At 36.1% G+C, this 19,546-nt stretch overlaps 1 protein-coding gene across 1 annotated transcript; it reads right to left on the reverse strand.

Moving 5' to 3' along the window:
* Positions 251–3,293, reverse strand: LOC107612488 (putative receptor-like protein kinase At4g00960). Its single transcript, XM_016314181.2, has 7 exons — positions 2,437–3,293; positions 2,079–2,216; positions 1,595–1,767; positions 1,291–1,501; positions 942–1,179; positions 673–826; positions 251–594 (listed from the first exon to the last, which is right to left on the reverse strand). The coding sequence occupies exons 1-7, from the start codon at positions 2,936–2,938 to the stop codon at positions 307–309; spliced, it is 1,704 nt and encodes a 567-aa protein (XP_016169667.1). The 5' UTR covers positions 2,939–3,293; the 3' UTR covers positions 251–306.

A 19,546-nucleotide genomic window follows, 5' to 3' on the forward strand; every position in this document is an offset into this window, starting at 1 on the left:
TTGAAATTTATGACAATTCCAAATTATTTTTAATATATTTTATATATTTAAATATCAATATACTATATTTGTTCAAAATAGGAATGAATAAGAGTTTTCGATGTTTTGCAAGACAAAGCCAAAATAATTGATTTTGGTTGGCATTGGATGTTTGGGATCCTAAGGGGGATACATGTGGTTTCATTAATAGTGATAAATCCACTAATAATTTTTGAGAGAGGTAACAATTAGAAATTTTACCCTAATAATATCCATGCTGAATTGCTGACTTAGAAAAGAAAATTTTTTTGTTACATATATTGTTTGCTATCGAGCTTCCATCTCTGTAATGCTTAATTCGTTTTTACTAATGGAGGTACTTGATCCATCAAAAGGATCACAAATAAAAAATTTAGGAGCTTTGGGTTGAGGCAAATCAATTTCACTTCCTAACATTAAAACCACATAAGACATAATTGGCCTATCATGGGGATTTTGCTGTGCACATAGGAGGCCAATATGAATACAACGTTGTACTTCACTCAAATTCCATGAATCTTTGAGGCATTCATCCACAAGCTCCAGTGACCTTCCTTGCTTCCATAAATCCCATGCCTACACACACATATCAACCATGTTTAATTTTATTCCATTCTACTAAGAATATTAAAGTTAAAATTTCAACACACTTACGTTTCCATACAAGCTTTCATCATTGTCACTTGGACAATATAATCTTCTATTTCTCTTCCCGGATACAATTTCAAGTAATAAAATACCAAAGCTAAAGACGTCAGATTTTATCGAAAAGTGTCCATTAACAGCATATTCTGGAGCCATATATCCACTGCAAGTAGATATTACAAACAAAAAAGATAATTAATATAGTATTACTAAGAATATCTTATGACTTTGATTAAAAGAGAAAAGAATAATAAACATTAAAGATATATATAACTTACAAAGTTCCAACAACTCTATTTGTATTTCCTTTACTTTGACCATTTTCAAAGCTTCTAGCTAAACCAAAGTCTGATATTTTGGGTTCCATCTTACTGCCCAATAAAATATTACTCGTTTTAATATCTCTATGTATAATTCTCAATCTTGAATCTTGATGAAGATACAATAAGCCTTTAGCGATTCCGCTAATAATATTAAAGCGCTTAGACCAATCTAACATACTCCTTCGCACTTGATCTGGTTATAATATGCATTGATATTGTCATAAGTAAGATATCATGGTAAAGGAATTAAAATATAGTAGTAAAACATTTAGACTAACAAAAATATCATCATATACATACTAACCAAAAATAAAATAGTCCAAGCTTTTATTAGGCATGTATTCATATATCAGTAATTTCTCCTCCTCTTGGATGCAACATCCAAAAAGCTTTACAAGATTACGGTGTTGAAGTTTAGCTATTAGCTTTACTTCGGTTTTGAATTCATTTAGACCTTGTCCAGAACTACTTGAAAGCCTCTTTACAGCAATTTGTTGTCCATCATTTAATATACCCTAAACAACGATACATTAAAAGCAAAATTTATTAGATATAGAAGTGTTAATTATTCTATGAACCATAATTTAGTAGCATATCTAGAACTTGACCTTGTAAACAGATCCAAAACCACCTTCTCCAAGCTTATTGATGGGGGAGAAATTATCAGTGGCCACAATTATTCTTGACAGATCAAACAAAGGAAGGCCCATGTCTTCCATTTGTAGTATTTGTACATTGGTGTCATGAGTAACGATCTCGTTAATCCTTACATGTTCCAATGCTATTTATTAAGGAAATAAAAGAGAACAATTAGAATGTATTTGGTAACGCTAAAAAGTTAAACTTGTTTCGATAGTTTTTATTTATATTTTTAACTTAAAATTATTGATTTTGAATTTGATTATAATCTATTTTCAAAATTTTACCGAAATATAATGTTTTCCGTTAAAAAAAAAAAACTTTTTATGTTTCCGAAATTTGCTCTAAGTGGGATGAATGAAACTCAAATATGAGTAAGCAAATGATTGAGTATGCCACTTGCATTGTATATAAGAATTGAGAAAACAGGGCAATCAATTTTAGGCAATGTACCTTTTGAAGCAGTTCTTTCCCTGAACATGTACCATGAAGCGATGATTATCATGGAAATCACAACACTGCTCCCCACAACTATTCCTACCACCATTCCCTCATTTCGCCCCTGTTTTTTCCCACCTGCCTCTGATTCCCCTGCATCATGCCAAAAAAATAGTTACAGGAACTAACTTTTTCTTTTAGTTTTGCGTTTTTATTTTTGAATTTTTTAAAATTTTGTAAAAAAAAAAACAGTAATAATAATAATATACAATTTTATTATTTTTATTTTTTTTATTAAATTTTAAAAATAAAATACTAAAAATAAAACAGAAAATATAAATGCAAACTAAACGCAAAGGAAAAAATGTAGTACCTTGTTCCTCTGAAGCTGACATTCGAATATAAAGATCTTGTCCGCCCTGTTTGAGCAACCTAACATCAAACAAATCACCGTTCCACAATTTGCATCCACCGACAATTACTTTATACGCCATACAAGAACAATCGCTCTTGCATTTTCCCAAGCAATCCTGTTGGTTGGACAGTGAATAACCACCACTTGGTTCTTTAAACGAAGAATGCCTAACAAACACATCAGTGCTACAATTCAAAGCTTTGTTTCTTACACATCCCTGTCTAAAGTTCAAGTAAGCAAAATCAGTTGGGGACTTTGGTGTGAAACCATCCAAGCACACACAAGTTTGTGCCTCATCAAGGTCGCAGTTCCCATTTGGTCCGCACATTCTAGTGTAATCACATATGCTGCTATCATTGTTATTTAACTCAGAAGAAGAAGAAGAATCAGAAGCTGCTGCCACAGACATGTAGGTATACGGAACAAGAAGAAGAAGAAGAAGAGGAAGAATTATTTCCATTAAGTGTAACTGTCACATAGAGGGCCAAATATCAAAAGAAAAATTCCAAATTGAACATAGATCATAACTTCTGTATTCTATCTATCTATGGCTGGCCTTCAATTCTAACCGACAACTAATACGTGAGTTTTGGTTGTTAAATTCTTGGTCATTATTTGCAGTTGACTAGAGACTATATATGGTCGTTCATTTAGTCTTCTACCATTTATGTGTTTAAATCAAAGAAAAAGTCTGAGAGCTAACATAAATTCTGTCAGTCAAATCGGCTAATAATTAAGAAAAGGAACATAAAAACTAAAAATAATAAAAATCATTTTTTGGAAGATATATAATTTAGGATTTATTGTTAAAGAAAATGGAGGTGCAGGTGGGTGGCTGGTAGTGAGGGAGTAAATTTCTGCTGCCAGAAGGAAAGAGGAAAAAGAAATGAGAATAGATAAAAGGATAAATTTTTAAAAAATTGATGGTCATAATGTAATAATTAGTTAGGGTAAAGTATTAAATTGGTCCTTTACGATTGGGCGTAATCCTATTTTAGTTCTTAAGGTTTAAATCGTCCTATTTGAATCCAATAAAGTTTCATTTAGCTTTAATATAGTTTCACTGTGAGGTCAAAGTTAAAAAATTAATGGAATGTCTTACATAACAGTAGTACAATAACAAGATTGATAATTTGAAGAATAAGTACAAGTTGCACAGGTAACTATGGATGTATCAATATATTTATTTATCATTCTTATTAGTTCTATAGAAAATATTTCATTTTAAATGGTAAGAAAAATAATAAATAAATATATTGATGCATCTACGATTGATTTTGTGCTTCTGGAGTTTATATTTGTTCTCCAGATTATCGATCTTGTTATTGTACTGTTGTTATGTAAGACATTCCGTTAATTATTTAAGTTTGACCTCATAGTGGGACTATATTGAAACTAAATAAAGCTTTTTTTAAATTCAAATAGGACACTTTAAATTTTAAAGACGGAAACTAATTTAATAGTTTATCCTAATTAGTTATTTGCTGAAGTTTGGTAATCCTTCATCGGCAATAAACTTAAAAATTAAACCATATTTGCTTACATGTATTATATGATTGGCCATGAAACAGTCTTCGTTTAATCTTTATTTTTGTATAAATTCCTCTAAAGTAAGGCGAATAAGAGAAGGTAAGAAGATGATCTTTTGATGCATAATTTTCTCTATTTTCAAATTACCCCCACAATTCACTTGCATGTTTATTCACTGGTGATGTTATATGATTAAGTCATTTTAATAAATAAGTTTAACTTAGTCCAATAGTTTATTGACACAATAAAAATTAGTTGAAGAAGAAAGATGAGACATAAAAAGAAAATAAAAAAAACATTTCATTAGACTTTGTTACAAAAATAACTTAGTCACCTAGTATTTATCATTTTCTAATTAATTAAATTTCAAATTCATACCATAAATTTAGTTGTTGAAAAACATACATAGAACTTGCATTAATTAAATTTCAAATTCATACCATAAATTTAATTGTTGAAAAACATACATAGAACTTGCATTAATTTTCTCTATTTTCAAATTACCCTCAAGTGTGGATTTATAGAGAGCCAATAGAGTATCTATACAATGTATCCCACTTTAATTCCTCTTATTCCCTTCGGGAAGGCTCCCGAAGTCCTTCCTCTCCCTTTCTCATCTTTCATCTCTCCTATCTTCGTAATCTCTTTCATCTTCTTATATTTTCTTATTTCAATCATACACTATCATCAAACTCACTTTTCTTCATCACACTTCCTTCTTCTTTTCTACTCTAACTTCATTCATCTAAATTTCATTTAGTACAACTCCAAATCATGAAGTTTTAACTTAATGAGTGAGGAAAGTATTCAACCTTTGAGTTCTGGTTATTATTGAGGTTTCAAGGTAATTCTTTGACTCACTAATTAGCTATATCTCAAATTTTTGTCATCTCTATACTTGTGATTATAGCAAAATCCGAAATTAAAGTTTTTAGGTTAGAGAATTTGGGATTTTTGTCAAAATGAGTAAGATTATGTTAATTGACAATATTAGTAGCTCATAAACATCATTATTGTCATATTTTTAGAGTTGTAGAGTTATTGGACATCATTTGGTAGCTCGTTGATGCGCTTAGAGTTGCTTCTGGTTCTTTGAAATCAAGTTGTGAGTGGATAATATATCTATAATTATTTTTAAATATATTATTATCAATATTTATGTTGAATCATTAATTTTGGAGTTTGAAAATATTTTATTATTGTGATTTTTGAATTTTTGAAATAAATATTAATTTGTAAAACTTACAATTTTATAAAAATACACACGAGACGATATTTATATATTTTGTAAAGCATACATATTTTCTTATTTGACTTTATTAAATTTTAATTAAATTTTAGTATGCAATCTTATATATATTGATTTGCTATGAAATTTAGTAGTATGTTATAAGCATTAGAAATTTTTATAAGTGATTTGGTTTGGATTGGTTTGGGAGACTCTGACTAGAAAACCGTAGTTAACGGCGGTTATGACATTAACCTATATGCATCTGGCTCAGACCTCAGCTAGCAGGGGCGTTGCTAGCCTAACGTGTAGGCCGCACGTTGGATCTGTTATACCGTACGGGCACACTAGAGGAAAGGGCTACCCTTAGAGGTGGAGCCGCCCTAAGTGTGTAATATTCGATTTGATTTGACTTCTGGAATGAGAACTCCCATTTCAGTTCATCCGCTTAACTACTTATCTATTTGTTTGCATAATTATTTAATATGAATTTTTCATCTCTGAAAAGAAATATAATTTTCAAGGCAAACTCTGTATTGTCTCGTGTGGGTTATAGATGTAATGTTTGCTCACTGAGTTCCAAAACTCACCTTATTATATTCCCATATTTTTCAGATACCGAAGTCATTCCAGGTTCTATTCCACCTGCCCCTCAGTAGATCTTAGTCATTTCGGTGAGCCTTTCTTCTTCCCAAGGGCTAAGTAATTATGTGATGGAACCTTTGCTCATAGATTATGTCGATGTTCCATATGCCACAGGCAGGATCCTCGTGTGGGTTATGTTATTATGAACCTCGAACTCTTTAGATAGTAATTATAATTTGGTTATGTAAGACTAATGGATTTAACTATATATATATATATGATGTGTATTTTGGATATATTTGATTGTGAATATGATTGGTATATGTTGTTGTTGTTGTCTCTGGAAATGGATGTTTATTATTGATACAGGAAGATAATTTTTATATGGGTAAGATCCTAGAAACAGAGGAGATTCTGTCCGTTTTTCTAAAAATTAGGTCGTTTGGCTTGCTGAGGAACTTGTCCCTTAAGTGCCAGTCATGGCTTGGTTCGAGTCATGACAAAGTGGTCTCAGAGCCTTAGATTTTCCTGTGTAATATGGAGCAAGTGTCCTTTAGTAAGATCACAATTGTGCAAATAGAAGCCGACCCATTTTCACAAAGTGTGATGTTACTAGAGGCATATAGGAAGTTGTCCTCAATCTTTTGGTCTCATAATTCTTTCTGTCTGTCCTATTGTCTTTGAATTCCATATACATATCGTTGGTGATCCAATCGCTTTATTTACTTAATAGGTGGAAGATGCCACCTAATAAAAGATGTGGTGGAGCTGTTAATACTCTTGATACTGCTAAATCCAATAGGGCAGTTTCTCTGCCACTTGGAGTCCTTCGACAAAGACCAAAGAGTCAAAGAATAGCTGATAGGCACGGAGAAAGGATACCCCGCGAGGGAGTTCAAGAAAACCCCACAGTAAGAGAGGCTCAACCGGACTTAGCAGCTGAATTAAGAGGAATGAATGAAACCCTTAATGCGGTATTACAGGTCCTAACAAATCAAAATAGGGGCGGAGCAGGAATTCCTAATATGTCAAATCCTCAGCCTCATAGAGTTCATCAATTGTTTGGGGATCAAGAGCCGCCAATTGAAAAGTATTTGAAGTTGAATTAGTCCACTTTTAATGGAAATTCATTGGATAAAGATCCACAACAATATCTAGAGGATGCAAAGAAAGCTATTCGAGCTCTCAAGTGCACCAAGGAATGGGTTGTTGAGTTAGTATCCTACAACTTGCGTAGTTCAGCAAGATATTGGTATGAGTTTCTTCTTGAGAGCAAAGAAGCAGTTGGACTTCCTCCTTCTTCTTGGGAAGAGTTCACTGAAGAGTTTTTCGCTTGATTTTATCCAGCTAACAAGCAAGCAGAAGATGCAATTGCCTTTGAAAAATTAAGGCAAGAGAATATGACAGTGACTGAGTATGCTAAGAAGTTTACTAAACTTTCTAAGAGTGCTCCGTACTTGGTGAATTCAGAAGAGATGAAAGTTCATCGTTTCGTTCGTGAATTGGCAGAATCTATGTTCACTACTCTTATGCCTGAAGTCGGACACATGTCTTTTAAGGATGTCCTAAACTCTACTTATGGAATTGAAGTTGGGATAGCAGAGAGAAATGCTTTTAAGGATGTTGGTAAGAAGCCCAAGATGAAGGGACAATTTTCTAGCGGATCTAGTTCAGGAGGATTTCAGTCTCATCATGGTCAGACTAATCAGCAAGGTTATTCGGGTTATCAAGCTCGTCCTCAAACATCTTTTGGTGGGGTTGCTTCTTCTGGATCTGCTCCCATGAGTGTTTCGAGTCCCAAACCTTTTGTTAAGGGCACCGCTCAATCTAGTACACAGGGTTCAAATCAGATAAGACCAGCTCAGCCCTACTGCCATTAGTGTGGGAGTTACCATTTTGGTATATGTTTCAAGGCTACTGGAGCATGTTTTGGTTGTGGTCAATCTGGTCATCTTAGGAGAGATTGTCCAAATGCTAGAGGAGGCTTTGCTCCAGGTATTGCACGTCCTACAACACCAATGCCATCATCTTCAGCTATGTCTATTAGAAATTCTTCTGGTCCTAGTGGGAGAGGAGCTGGTGGCAGGGGTCAGACTTATAACAGAGGAGGGAGCCAAAGAGGAAGAGGTCAGGCACGTGTGTACGCTTTAACACATCAAGATGCTCAACCTTCTAATACTGTGGTGGCAGGTACTTTACAAGTTTGTTCTTTAGATGCTAGAGTGTTATTTGAAATGGGTTCTCATTATTCATATGTATCTCCACATCTTGCATCCTGTTTTGATAAACAACCTGAACTGTTATCCCACCCATTTCATGTTGGCACTCCACTTGGAGTCTCCACAGTGGTTCGAGTCGTGTTTCGATCTTGTGTTGTTAGAATTAATATGATTGATACCATAGCTGACTTAATTCTTCTAGAACCAATGGAAGATGTTGATGTTATCTTAGGTATGGATTGGTTAGCAGCTTGTCATGCTGATGTGGGTTGTTACTCCAAAATTGTCAAGTTTGATATATCGGGTATTTCACCTTTTATTTTTAAGGGTGACGATTGTCCCACTTTAGTTAGCATTATCTCATCGATGAGTGCTATGCAATTGATGGATAAGGGGAGCCAAGGATTTCTAGCAGTTGTTAGAGATGTTGATGTTGAAGTGCCTAGTCTTGATCAGGTTCCTATTGTTAGGGAATTTACTGATGTGTTCCCTGATGAGTTACCAAGGATGCCACCTGACTGCGAAGTTAAATTTTCCATAGAATTATCTCCGGGAGTCCAACCTGTGTCCATTCCTCCCTATCATTTGGCTCCAACTGAGTTACGAGAATTAAAAGTTCAATTGGAAGATATGCTAGAAAAAGGATTCATTCATCCTAGCACTTCTCCATGGGGAGCTCCTGTTCTATTCGTAAAGAAGAAGGATGGAATGAGCGATTATGTATGGATTATCGTCAGCTCAATAAGATAACTGTTCGCAACAAGTATCCATTGCCAAGGATTGATGATTTGTTTGATCAACTTCAAGGAGCTACATGCTTCTCAAAAATTGACCTGCATTCAGGGTACCATCAATTGAAGATAAAAGAGGAAGACATTCCAAAAACTGCTTTTCGTACTCGCTATAGGCACTATGAGTTCTTAGTAATGTCTTTTGTTGTAACACCCTACCACACAGAGCTTTACACCTAGGATGTCAAACAGAGGTGGCGAGGTGCTACGACCTCTAAAAATAAAAATTTACTATATAATATAGTGAAAAAGGGTTATAATTAGGAGCCTTTGAAAAAAAGATAAAGCAAAAAAAATCGTTAAATCGAAAAAAGCATAACGCTCATGAAGCGATAAAGCAGATAGCGCATGAGAGAACAAGCTAAGGAGTTAATATATCAAGAGTTCCAAAATACATATAACAAGACTCAAGACTCGGTTCGCGAAGGTAAACCAGCCCGAGCGAATAACTGTATATACATATATAGATATATAGGAAAACCCAAAAGAAAACCCAAAATATAGAGTTACAAAACCTGAGTCTCCAAAATCACCTCTAAGAGGAATTAATACAGCATATATATAATAGGTGGAGATAGAAAGTATCTAAACAAATACAAATAACCAAAATAAACCCAAAAGGTAAAGAGTCTTCGCAACATCAGAAGCTTCCAGCATGCTTCAGTGAGGTGTCGCCTGACCTGCATCTGAAAATCACAAACCCGCATGGGTGAGAACTGGAGGTTCTCAGCATAGTAATAGGGCCCACATATCTAACATATAATGTCCTGGGAAAGCCGAAGGCAATCCTAGAACTTCCAATAGATAATTAAAGCTTAAAACATAACTAAACCATAGAGATAAAACTGGCAACTAGCTTAGGGTCTTCAGAACTATCGAAAACTCCCCGTTCCAACTCCTCCGAACCTCCCAACCACTAGCGGAACCAAATGCAACAAACACAGTTATTACAAACATAGAAATTACAAATAGGATTCAAATATAGCAGATAATCAAGTAGCATTTAATTATGCAATCACTTAGGCAATCCAAACAAGACATATAGATGCATATGATGCATGCCTGTCCTAGTGGCTGATGAGTCTCATCTGTCGGTTATAGAGCCAACCCGACAAGTCCTGGTAGCTAACCATTAGACGATTCCTCTGTCATGCATTCCCAAGTCGAGTAATTCTCAATCATAACATATCTATAATCATAATCATAATCATAATCATACAACACCCACTCTTGGTGTTTATCATGGGGGCGAGCTCATCCGGACCTTTCATAGTGTCCAGCCACACTTACGACATAGGGTCAGCAGAGTATCGAGTCTCCACCTGGAGCACATGGTGGCTAGTTACTGCTTTCACCCAGAAAAACTCGTGTCTCAGATAATCATTTTACATCCATCCATACACCTTCCATAATCATTCTTTATGACCATATCATCACTCATCTCAACCCAGGGCAAGTGGGACGAAACCACAACCCTTGCGTCCACCCAGGGAGCCTCTATACTACCCAACCTGGAGCAAGTGGGGGCGAAACCACAACCCTTGCATCTACCCAAGAGGTACGTTCTCATATGCCCAGGAGGAACCAAGGAGGGGATCCTAACCTCCCACCATCTCGCTTGGGGCGATTTTACAATACCAGGAGGAACCAAGGAAGGGGATCCTCACCTTCCACCATCTCTCTGGGGTCGCACTTTCGAGAAAGAGAACTCAAGATAAAATAATCATTCACATTTTCATTCCTAGCCATAAATTTCAATATATCATAGCCATCCGGCTTAAAATCACAATTCATACTCAGCCATAAACCATCATCACACACAGCCATTCGGCTCATATCGCACACTGCCACTCGGCTCATATCATATACACCGCCATTCGGCTCATATCTTATACACCGCCAGTCGGCCCATATCTTATACACCGCCATTCGGCCCATATCTTATACACCGCACTCCACCATCCTCCTCGATAGCTCATAACCTCATCATTTATCATAACTTCTCACTATATTCCCTTTCTTCACCCACAGGTTACCCTCTTTCCTAGCTTCCTCTCAATCACTAGGTGTTCTACATTAGTTTAAGATTTAAAAGATGAAATTGGGGGTTTATAAGTGTGAAATAATATCTCGGAAGGTTACAAGCTTGTTGGGAATGTGAAATACTTGAAAACAAAAGCTTTAGAAGAGAACTGGGTTGCGTGCGTATGCACAGGGGTGTGTGTGCGCATGCCCAGAAGTATTTTTAAAAGTGTGTGCACGCACAGGTCTGTGCATACGCACAGGAAGCAAAATCTCCAGGGTTGAGCACGCATACAATGTGTGCTAGCGCCACCAACAGTATGCCAATCCCAACGTGTGCGTGCTAGTGCTCCCATTAGCAACCTTGTCCCCGCGTGTGCTTATGCACAAGTCTGTGCATGCGTACAGGGCTGTGTGTGCGCACACAAGCTAGAAATCACAAATTCTGCAGAAGTTGCAGAATTCAGATTTTTGGCCCGAACTTCCAATGATCATATCTCCTTCCACAAAATTCAGATTTCAACCAAATTTAAACCATTCTAAAGATTATAAAATTATCTTTCAATTGATATAAAAATCATCAAATTCCAAAAACAATAGCTCAAGATATGATCCGTTGAAGTTCATCAAAACTCCATTTTTACCAAAACTCATAAACTCCCAAATTTCAAAACATACACTTTCCAATTTCATTCAAAATCAACCAAGACCCAACCATTTCAACATCAATCATTTCCAAACCCTCATTCAATCATCAACCTACCAATTCTTCCTCATTTAACCAAATCTCAATTCAATACCTCCATTCATGATCAACATACCATATCTCAATTTTTTTCCAAACACATATTCAAGTTCATCAATCACTCACATGTACACATATCAATATCATGCACCCAAACATACTCACCATCAAGAGCCTCAACTTTACCATCACTTAAACAAATCAATCCACATCACATACAACTTTTACATGCTTTGTCACAATTATCACCATTATTCATGTATTCAACTCAATCCAATTCATCCAACAATTTCATCAACATTTCACAATCCACTAAATACACACATAACAACACAATTTATATCATCCATCAACTACATCAATATCTCAAAATCTTATCCTAGGGCCACTAGCCTACGTTTTCACAACCACATTATATTTTAGATATAGGAAACCGAAACCATACCTTGGCCGATTCCCCGCTCAACCCGGAACACTTTCCAATTTCACTTTTTCCTCAAGCCTTTGGGACTCAACACTTCACCAACAGAATTTTCAACTTGAAGTCCACTTCCAAGCTTCCAAAAAATCACCAACAAGCTTCAACAAGCATCAACTACCAATTTTTCCCAAGCTATACACATTAATTACCACAAATCAATACCTAAGGTTCATCAAAATTACAATTTCACAAGGTAAAGAGTTTTCTTACCTTTCTTGATGGTGTTTGGGGCACAAAGCACCAATTTCCCAACCTTAAGTACCACCTAAATAATCAAAACACAAAAATTCCTTCAAAATCATCACCCATATTTTTGGACTTTTAGGGCAGAGGTAAGGAGATGAAAATTCGAATTCTTACCAATAAAGATTAGATAGAACTGATGGGCTCGGCAAGAGCTTTGTGTAGCCGCTAACGGCACGCGAATCGGAGCATCGTAGCTCAAGTTACAAGATGAAGAAGATGAATGTGAATAGTGCTTCGTGTAACCCTCACCTCTCTTCTCCCACTCAACGTTGCTGCTGCTTGTTATGTTTGAGAGTGGCTGAAATGGCCACTTAGTGCACTTATATAATGTTGGGCTTGAGCCCAACTTGGGCCCGGTCCAATCCGTTAGCATTTTTGGCCCGTTTGGCCCAACTTTGGGCCAAACCTTTAAAATTAGTATCCGATTTTCAATTCTAAATATTTTTCTAAGGTTTTCTACTATTTTTATTATTCTCACACAGTACCGGACAAACTTGAACCGGTTTGACCAGTTCGACTGTCGGTTCGCGGTTTATCACGATTTTTTGCAGAAGACACATTTTCTGACTCAGAAAAACCTATTGAGTCCAAAAATCATATTTAAATCCTCAAATTCTCACTCTAAATTTTTGGAACCTAATTTGGGCAATATTTATTACTTAATTATACAGTTAATTTGTTGCGGTTCTTACATTTGGTCTGACGAATGCGCTGCAGCTTTCATGGACTTAATCAATCGAGTCTTCAAACCTTTCTTAGATTGATTTGTTATCATCTTCATCGATGATATCTTAGTGTATTCGAAAAGTGCTACGGAACATGAGTATCATTTGAAGATTGTGTTACAAACCTTAAGGGATCACAAGCTTTATGCTAAGTTTTCTAGATATGAGTTTTGGCTTGATCAAGTGACATTTTTAGGGTATGTGGTATCTAAAGATGGAATCATGGTGGATCCAAAGAAGTTTGAAGCCATTCAGAAGTGGCCAAGGCCTACTACAGTGACGGAGATTCATAGTTTTCTAGGGTTGGCCGGCTACTATCGGTAATTCATCAAGGACTTCTCAAAAATTTCTGCACCATTAACCAAGTTAACTCAGAAGAATATAAGGTTTCAATGGTCAGAAGCTTGTGAGGAAAGTTTTCAGACGCTTAAGGCTTGTCTAACCTCAGCACCTGTTCTTGTTTTACCTTCTGGGTCTGGGGGATTCTCAGTCTTTTGTGATGCACCTCGGATAGGACTGGGTTGTGTATTGATGCAACATGGCCGCGTTATTGCCTATGCCTCACAACAACTCAAGAAGCATGAGCAGAATCATCCAACTCATGACCTAAAAATGGCAGCAGTCATTTTTGCTTTGAAGATTTGGAGACACTATCTTTATGGTGAGACCTATGAGATCTATACGGATCACAAGAGTTTGAAGTATATATTTCAACAGAAGGATTTAAATTTGAGGCAACGGAGATGGATGGAGTTGCTAAAAAATTATGATTGTACCATTTTGTATCAACCTGGAAGGGCAAACATTGTAGCAGATGCCGTCAGTAGAAAATCTATGGGTAGCTTGGCCCACATTACTCTTGCAAGGAGAACAATTGTTGAAGAAGTCCATCAATTGGAGGTTAGTGGAATTCAATTTAACCTTCGAGAATCAAGAGTTTTCTTAGCACATGTTCGAGCCCAATCTTCCCTGATAGAACAGATCAAGATTGCACAACGTGATGACCCGAAACTAAGAAAGCTTATAGAAGATGTTCGCAATGGGAGGAATTCAGACTTTTCTCTTGATCAAGATGTTTTGCGTTGTGGTCAACGCTTATGTGTGCCAGATAACCACGACTTGAAAAAAGCTATTTTGGAGGAGGCTCACAATTCTAAGTATACCGTTCATCCAGGCTCCAATGAGATGTATCAAGATTTGAAACAATTGTTTTGGTGGGAAGGCATGAAGAAAGACATAGGAGTTTTTGTTTCTCATTGCTTAACTTGCCAACAGATTAAAGCTGAACATCAAAGACCTGCTGGGTTATTGCAATAGATTGAGATACCTGAATGGAAATGGGAAAGGATTACGATGGATTTTGTAACAGGTTTACCTCGTAGTTTTAAAGGTTTTGATTCAACTTGGGTAATTGTGGATAGAATGACAAAGTCAGCCCACTTTCTTCCAGTGAAAACAACTTTTAGTGTAGCTCGGTATGCTCAACTTTATGTTGATGAGATAGTTAAACTACATGGGATTCCAGCATCCATTATTTCAGATCGCGGACCTCAGTTCACCTCTCATTTTTGGAAATCTTTTCAGAAAGCGTTAGAAACTCGTCTGGATCTTAGCACAGCTTTTCACCCTCAAACCGATGGACAGTCAGAGAGGACGATCCAAACATTGGAAACATGTTAAGGTGTTGTGTTCTAGATTTTGGTGGGAATTGGGACAGCTATCTACCTTCGGTCGAGTTCTCTTATAATAATAGTTATCATGCCAGCATTCAAATGGCACCATTTGAGGCTCTTTATGGGAGAAGATACAGGTCACCTATTGAGTGGTTTGAGGTTGGTGAGGTTAAGCTTTTGGGGCCAAATTTGGTACAAGATGCAGTTGAGAAGGTTGACATAATAAGGGAACGTTTATTTGCAGCTCAGAGTAGGCAGAAGGCTTATGTTGATAACAGAAGGCGTAACTTAGAGTTTTCAGTGGGTGATCAGGTATTTCTTAGAGTGTCGCCTATGAAGGGAGTGATGAAGTTTGGGAAAAGAGGCAAGCTTAGTCCTCGCTACATTGGTCCATTTAAAATACTGGATAGAATAGGTACAGTTGCTTAACGCTTGGCATTGCCGCCTGAGTTGTCTATGATTCATCCAGTCTTTCACGTATCAATGTTGCGCAAATACCTTCCTGACCCATCTCATGTGCTCGCACCACAAGCCATAAAGCTAAAGGAGGATTTATCTTTTGAAGAGGAACCAGTGGCTATAGTTGAATTTGATCGCCAAGTAAAGAAACTACGCTCTAAAGACATAGCATCTGTGAAAGTTATTTGGAAGAATCATTCAAAAGAAGAAGCAACTTGGGAAGTAGAGGATGCCATGCGCAAGAGATATCCGTATCTGTTTGAGTCTGAAGGTGACTATCATACTTATCACAGTATATGAGTTTGAAATTCGGAGACCGAATTTCTTAAGGGAGAGAGAATGTTATAACTGAAAAAAAAAAAGAGGAAGGGCACGTGAAAAGCATGTGACCCACTTTAATTCCTCTTATTCCCTTTAGGAAGGCTCTCGAAGCCCTTCCCCTCCCTTTCTCAATCTCATCTCTCTCCTTCCTCATCCCTCCTATCTTCCTAATCTCTTTCATCTTCTTATATTTTCTTATTTCAATCATACACTATCATCAAACTCACTTTTCTTCATCACACTTCCTTCTTCTTTTCTACTCTAACTTCATTTATCTAAATTTCATTTAGTAAAACCCCAAATCATGAAGTTTTAACTTAATGAGTGAGGAAAGTATTCAACCTTTGAGTTTTGGTTATTATTGAGGCTTCAAGGTAATTCTTTGACTCACTAATTAGCTATATCTCAAATTTTTGTCATCTCTATACTTGTGAGTACAGCAAAATCCGAAATTAGGGTTTTTAGGTTAGAGAATTTGGGGTTTTTGTCAAAATGAGTAAGATTATGTTAATTGACAATATTAGTAGCTCAAAAACATTATTATTGTCATATTTTTAGAGTTTTAGAGTTATTAGACATCATTTGGTAGCTCGTTGACGCGCTCAGAGTTGCTTCTAGTTCTTTGAAATCAAGTTGTGAGTGGATATTATATCTATAATTATTTTTAAATATATTATTATCAATATTTATGTTGAATCATTAATTTTGGAGTTTGAAAATATTTTATTATTGTGATTTTTGAATTTTTGAAATAAATATTGATTTGTAAAACTTACAATTTTATAAAAATACACACGAGACGATATTTATATATTTTGTAAAGCATACATGTTTTTTTAATTGACTTTATTAAATTTTAATTAAATTTTAGTATGCAATCTTATATATATTGATTTGCTATGGAATTTAGTAGTATGTTATAAGCATTAGAATTTTTTATAAGTGATTTGGTTTGGATTGGTTTGGGAGACTCTGACTAGAAAACCATAGTTGACGGCGGTTATGACGTTAACCTAGATGCATCTGGCTCAGACCTCAGTTAGCAGAGGCGTTGCTAGCTAACGTGTAGGCCACACATTGGATCTATTATACCGTACGGGAACACTAGAGGAAAGGGCTACCCTTAGAGGTGGAGCCGCCCTAAGTGTGTAATATTTGATTTGATTTGACTTCTGGAATGAGAACTCCCATTTCAGTTCATCCGCTTAACTACTTATCTATTTGTTTGCATAATTATTTAATATGAATTTTTTATCTCTGAAAAGAAATATAATTTTCAAGGCAAACTCTGTATTGTCTCGTGTGGGTTATAGATGTAATGTTTGCTCACTGAGTTACAAAACTCACCCTATTATATTCCCATGTTTTTCAGATATAGGAGTCATTCCAGATTCCATTCCACCTACCACTCAGTAGATCTTAGTCATTTCGGTGAGCCCTTCTTCTTTCCCCGGGTTAAGTAATTATGTGATGGAACCTTTTGAAGGTTGTGGTAGGCTTAGAGAAGGGGGGTTGAATCTATGTCTTTCTTTTATGTAACTGAAATGACCCTTTAAAATAAACTTTCAATTCTGATTCTGTTTGAACTCAGCAGCGAAAATTTATGAGACAATTTATTTTTGTCTTATGAATATCAAAAAACAGAACAAAGCAGAGAAGAGATAAGCTTACACCAGCATGTATCTTGGTTCAGTTGCCTTGTGCTATGCAACCTACATCCAGTCTCATCCACAACAATGAAGGAATTTTTACTATAGTTAAAAGTATTACATACACCAATTACACAGGATTGACACAATCCTTTCACACTGAAGTTCTAACCTAGCTTGACATTGGCTATGCTAATATCTAACTATTCACTCTTAGTGCTCACCCAACTAAGAAAGGGACACCTCACAGGTACAAGATACAAGACATAAACATACCTAAAGATATCTGAAAATAACTCTAGGATTTTCTCTCAAGTGTATCTCTCAGCCTTTTTCCACTCATGGCTTTTTCTTAAGCTCTCTCAATATGTCTTTTCACTCAAGAAATTACAGAAAGATAAACATTGAAAAGTACATTACAATCTGTAAAACATGAAGGAGATTGACTTCATCAACAGCCTCTTTGCTATGTGATAAACCAGACTTGCAAGCCTCTGATTTAGTTCTTCAGTGTTGGCCGAATGATTCTTTGAAAGAAAGCATTATCCAAGTAGAGGAACTTTTTCAGGGAACTCTTCACAGAACGCAACTCACCAAACTCTGGTTTTCTCTCCTTGGCTTCTGAATGAACAACAAACCTCTTTTATCTCCTTGCATGTTCCTGGGTTCATCTTCCTAGGTCAAATTCTTGAGCCTTGACTTTCACCAACCCACAAACTCACTTTTTCTCATCAATCCTCAGAGTAGAAACTTTGCCTCTAACCTTTTAAGGTTGACCGAAAGCCATAAAACAGCAACCACAAAAATCTTTCAAAGGTAAAACTGATCTGAGCCATTGATAAACTACTTGGTCCCTAAGAATCACTTGTGACCGTAGATACACAGTAGTGAAGAACAGAAATCAACTTTCTTTTGTATCTCATTTTAGACTGAGCAAAGAGTTGGAAAGAGGAGAAGAAACTGAGATGCATATATAAGGAAATGGGTTACCTTTAACCTTTTCTTAAGTTTGATTTGGTTTGAACTTGCTGATTTGACATCTGCCTTTCAAGCTTAATCTCTCTCTTTCTTTCTTCTTCTGTGAATGGCGTGTGGAAGAAGCTCTCTCTCTCTTTCTTTTGTGTTTTCTAACCAAGAGAAAAAAAAGTGTACGTTGAGTTGGTGAAAGCAAGTGAGAGGGAATTTGCTTGCTGAGTATCAAATCGGGCTTGGGTTAGATCACTTTATTTGGCCCGTTTTGATTTCTCATCTTTGTTTCCTTTTGGGCTTCGTTTGAGTTGTGATAAACCCATATTTTACGATATAATTTGTGCCTAATTTGAGTGATTTATTCAATCCTTCACCCACTTATTCATATTAATTGCATGGTTTTACTTTCCCTTCCTTATTATGTGATGTATGTGAAAAACATGTTTCCTATGCTTTAAAATTAATTATTTTAATTACCTTTATTTCCATTCGATGCCGTGATTAGTGTGTTAAGTAGTTTCAGATCTTCTAAGGCAGGAATGAATTAAAGGATGGAAAAGAAACATACAAAAATGGAAGGAAAGCACAAAACGGAGTTCTTGAAGAAACGAGCATCCACGCGATTGCATGAGCGACGCGGCCGCATGCCAAGCGCGAAGAAGCAGCGACGCGGCCGCATGACTGACGCGACCGCGCGCCTTAAGAAGAACACATATGACGCGGCCGCATAATTGACGCGACCGCGTGACAGAGGCCACGCACCAGAAATAGCAGAAAACGCTCCGAGCGATTTCTGAAGCTCTTTTTGGCCCAAATCCAAGTCCAGAAGGCATAGACCAGAGGTTATAAAGTGAGGGAATGCATCCATTCAGAGAGCGGACCACTTTAGTTTAGTTTTGATGATTTAGATCTAGTTTTGAGAGAGGTTCTCTCTCTCTCTCTCTCTTCTCTTTAGGATTAGGATTTAGATTTAGGATTTTATTCGCTTTCAGGATTATCTCTTTATCAGGTTCAATATTTCCTTTTATTTACTTTTGTAAATTAATTTATGAATTCTTCCATGTTACAGATTATTATTTTGGATTAATGATTATTTGAGGTATTTCAGTTTAATATTGCTTTCTTTTATTCAAGTTACAATTACTCCCAATCTAAAGACATTTTTATTCCAGTAGATTTACTTTTCTCCTTTTGGTCTTGGTTAAAAAATCAGTAACTCAGGAGTTATCAAACTCAAACATGATTGATAATTATTATCTTTGCTAATTGAATTGAACTTCAATAATCCAAATCTTTTCTTAGGAAATAAATAGGATTCGAAGATCAACCAATTAACCCCTTGACCTTCCTTTATCTTAGTAAAGGTTAACAAAGTAGAACTAAGATTCAATTCTCATTATCATTGATAAGGATAGCTAGGATAGG

Source organism: Arachis ipaensis, chromosome B08 (assembly GCF_000816755.2).
Source record: "Arachis ipaensis cultivar K30076 chromosome B08, Araip1.1, whole genome shotgun sequence".
Lineage (NCBI taxonomy): Eukaryota > Viridiplantae > Streptophyta > Magnoliopsida > Fabales > Fabaceae > Arachis > Arachis ipaensis.